This window comes from Miscanthus floridulus, chromosome 4, assembly GCF_019320115.1.
Source record: "Miscanthus floridulus cultivar M001 chromosome 4, ASM1932011v1, whole genome shotgun sequence".
NCBI classification, from domain to species: Eukaryota; Viridiplantae; Streptophyta; class Magnoliopsida; order Poales; family Poaceae; genus Miscanthus; species Miscanthus floridulus.
This window is the reverse complement of record NC_089583.1, coordinates 22,613,839-22,617,627: the sequence shown is the minus strand read 5'-3', so window position 1 is coordinate 22,617,627 and position 3,789 is coordinate 22,613,839. Positions and strand designations below refer to the sequence as shown.

At 45.9% G+C, this 3,789-nt stretch overlaps 1 protein-coding gene across 1 annotated transcript; it reads left to right on the top strand.

Annotated features, from left to right (window-relative positions):
- Nucleotides 1–1,302: 1,302 nt before the first annotated feature.
- LOC136551144 (pectinesterase inhibitor-like) lies at nucleotides 1,303–2,407 on the top strand. The gene has a single exon (XM_066542729.1). It carries the CDS (start codon nucleotides 1,370–1,372, stop codon nucleotides 2,132–2,134), a length of 765 nt encoding a protein of 254 aa, XP_066398826.1. The 5' UTR covers nucleotides 1,303–1,369; the 3' UTR covers nucleotides 2,135–2,407.
- Nucleotides 2,408–3,789: the final 1,382 nt, after the last annotated feature.

Genomic DNA, 3,789 nt, shown 5'->3' with positions numbered 1-3,789 from the left:
TCCAACTTAATTTTATAAAATATTTTATTATTGTGCTGCACCGATTTTTAGTGGCGAACCAAATTACCATGAGATGGCTAGAATTTTGATCCGCATTCTAAAAATGACACAATTTCTAGAGGCGGCCGGAAAGTCTAGCTATCTCTAAAAATGGTATTTTTAAGAGACAGATCGGTCTGCGTAACACCTTTAGAAATATCGGACATTTCTAGAGGTGGTTGAAACTAAAAAAATTATTTCTAGAGGTAAGCTGGTTCAGAAATCATTTTAGAGGTGCGTTTTACATATAGATAGCCAAACAGGCCCTATTGATGGGGCGACATAGGTCTGGTCCGAAAAAGAATGACATAGGACCCACACGGCACTATGACAGACCATAGTGTCATGCCTAGGCCTGGACTCCAGCCCGTAGGGCCAACACGATCGTCATGATGTGGTGGATTTTTTTTCTATTCCTTGGATGGCCTCAAAAATTTAGAACCGTTGGAGACTATATAAATATCCCCAAACATTAGCTCCAAAACACCGGCTCCTTATCCGGCCGTCTCCTCCTATACTCCCGCTCCAGGTTCCCTGGGGGGGGGGGGGGGGGGCGAGGTGCCAGGCACTGCATCGACTGAGTTATTCTCATCTATTTTATTACACATATTACGGCCTCGCGTGCAAGGTGCCAGGCACTGCATCGAATGAGTTATTCTCATCTATTTTATTAGACATATTATTATATCTAAATATATAGTAAAATGGATGTATAAAAAAAGTCAAAACGGCTTATAACATTTTGCTAGATCTGCCTATGAAAATAAAGGTGTTGCCTCTGAAAATAGTTTCTCTGCTGGTGCAGGGATGTCGAACGGCCATGAGATCCATGGGCCATGAGCACCGTTTCACCGGGCGTAGATTTGTCTTAACCCCATGGGCCACCATGGATCGGGCCATTGATCCCCACCAACACACGTGCTGGCAAATGCGGTTTTCGATGGAGCGGGCCGGGGGAGTCCAACCCGGCGTGGGCTGCGATCCACGCACAGAAGACGTGGTTTTTCTTCTTTTCTACGGAGTATTTGACAGTGTAAAATAAAACCCTGGCCTATCAATTTTTAGCCACATCCCAAGGAAACGGAGACACCTTGCGCGGAAGGCTCACCAGATGTCCCGGCACGCATGTTTTCAACTCTCCTACAGCAGCGGCAAGCCATGCATGCATGGGGCCGGGCAGGAGAACAGGTCCTTGGCCACGGAGAAAAACTCGATCGCTTGCAAGAGCACACAGAAGCAGGTATATAAGCCCGTTCGGGTGGCACCCTTCCTCTCATCACCATCGCCAGGACTTCAGCACAGACCACACAGGAGGAGGCCGGGGACACGTATGTACCAAGAGCCACACGGTACCGTCTCCCGCCCCCCGCGACCGCGACGCGCCATGGCCATGGCTCGCTCCGTCGCGCACCTCTTCTTCCTCCTCCTCCTCGTCTCCACCGCGCCCGCCGTGCGGACCATCTCCGACGCCGCCGCCGGCGGGAACCTCCAGGAGGCGTGCAACAAGACGCTGTTCCCCAAGGTGTGCCTGCAGGCGCTCAAGGACAACCCGGAGTGCCAGTCGGGCCCCGTCACCCCGCGCCGCCTCGCCGAGCTGCTGGTGTACGTCTCCGCCGAGGTGGGCATGACGGTGGCGGCGTTCGCGCACCACGAGCTCAACGCCATCAGGGACGACGTCCTGTACCGGTGCCTCGACACCTGCTCCGAGGACATCGAGGAGGCCGTGGCGCACCTCAGCGCGCTCTCCCGCGACTTCTCCGACGCCAAGTTCCTCGAGGTCAAGTCCTGGCTCTCCTCCACGCTCGGGGGCACCTCCACCTGCGAGGACGCCTGCAAGGACGCCCCCGTCAGCGATATCAAGAACGCATGCATCACCAAGAGCTTCGAGTTCGAGAAGCTGCTGCGCGTCACGCTCGACCTCATCACCGAGGCTTCGGGGTCCATGTCGGCTGAGGTCGCACTGCCGCCCTCGGCGGCGTCGGGCGCCAGCGCCCCCACCTACGGCGCGCCGGCTCCTGGCGGCGGCGCCCCAGCTTATGGCGCCAGCGGCTCACCGGCACCGACCCCGGGGAAGAGTACTGCTTCCGACGCGTAACGCGACTGCATGAGTGATACTAGATATGTCTGGCGGCACACACACCTTGGTCCATTCTCCTATGTGCCAAGGATTTTGTTCTTTCCATCACACAAAATTCCATAAGTATGCCAGTTTAGAATTAATTAGAGTTATTTGGAGGTCGAACTGCATAATTGATGCAAATATAATGAGGCCAGAAAATGGCACATAGGCCATAGTAGTTGAGTGTGTTGTATACTATTATTATTACTACTACTACTATTATTACTACTACTACTACTATTATTATTACTACTACTACTATTATTATTACTACTACTACTATTATTATTACTATTATTATTATTATTATTACTATTATTATTATTATTATTACTATTATTATTATTATTATTATTATTATTATTATTATTATTATTATTATTATTATTATTATTATTATTATTACTACTACTACTATTATTATTACTACTACTACTATTATTATTACTACTACTACTATTATTATTACTACTACTATTATTATTACTACTACTATTATTATTACTATTATTATTACTATTATTATTACTATTATTATTACTATTATTATTACTATTATTATTATTATTATTATTATTATTATTATTATTATTATTATTATTATTATTATTATTATTATTACTACTATTATTATTACTACTACTTTTTTATAGGATGAGTTGAAGGATTTAATGTAGCGTTGATGTTTTCTTTTACGAAAAATGTAACATTGATGTTAGCTATGTTACTCTGACATGTTGCAGCAGTAAGCTATCGTCATCTGTTTTTTTTTCCTAAAACATATAATGCACTTCCATTATTCCAAACTAAAACTTTAACTATTACTTACATTTGTACTTTATTATTTAATAGGAAAATAATACTATCAAACAACATCAAACTACTTTTATCCAGAGGGAAACTATCGGTCGAAGATTACAATTAGATTTAAAATGTTTGCATGTCATTAGAAAAAGAAATGGATCATAGCGTGTGTGTTTTTTTAAGGAAACTGGAGGAGTCGGGCCGTCGGGGGCCCTACAACGAATATATATATTGATAAAAGAGCAAGTACAAAGAAAAAGCTACAGAGTTCAAGAAACAAAGAAGAAATAAAGAAAATACGAAGTAGACAACAAATTACACCAGATTTTGTGTCCATCGATCCAACATAGCAGCCACCACTATCAAGGCCAAGGTGATGGTTTCTCATTTGCTGAATTGCTGGGGCCCTGGACCAAAGGCGTGAGCTCACTGAGGCTCGACAGACCCTGTATACCCAGGAGAACAAACATGCAGGTGGGTGGGAGAAGCAAGCAGCAGGTGGAGCATTCATGCATGCAATGCTTGTCTACACGTTCAAACATGCATGCAACAAGGGAGGGCAGGCAGGTGGCCGGCCCATGCATGCGGCATGTGGCCACTACCAGCTGACGAGATCAGGAGGCATGCAGGTGGCCCAGCCATATGCTCATCTACATGATGATAACATAACATAATAATCGTACAGGAGACAAGAGCGGGCATGCAGCCGGCTCCTGCAAGTAGCATGCTTGAGGCAAGCTCAGCCACTATGACGACGAAAGAAGGCAGCAAGGCATGCATGCAGCTCAAGCATGCGACACACAGGGTCAACAGGCCTACGGCTACAA

What these genes read in the sequence shown, in the direction of transcription:
- LOC136551144 (XM_066542729.1), top strand. Translation starts at nt 1,370, where the DNA reads ATGTACCAAGAGCCACACGGTACCGTCTCCCGCCCCCCGCGACCGCGA.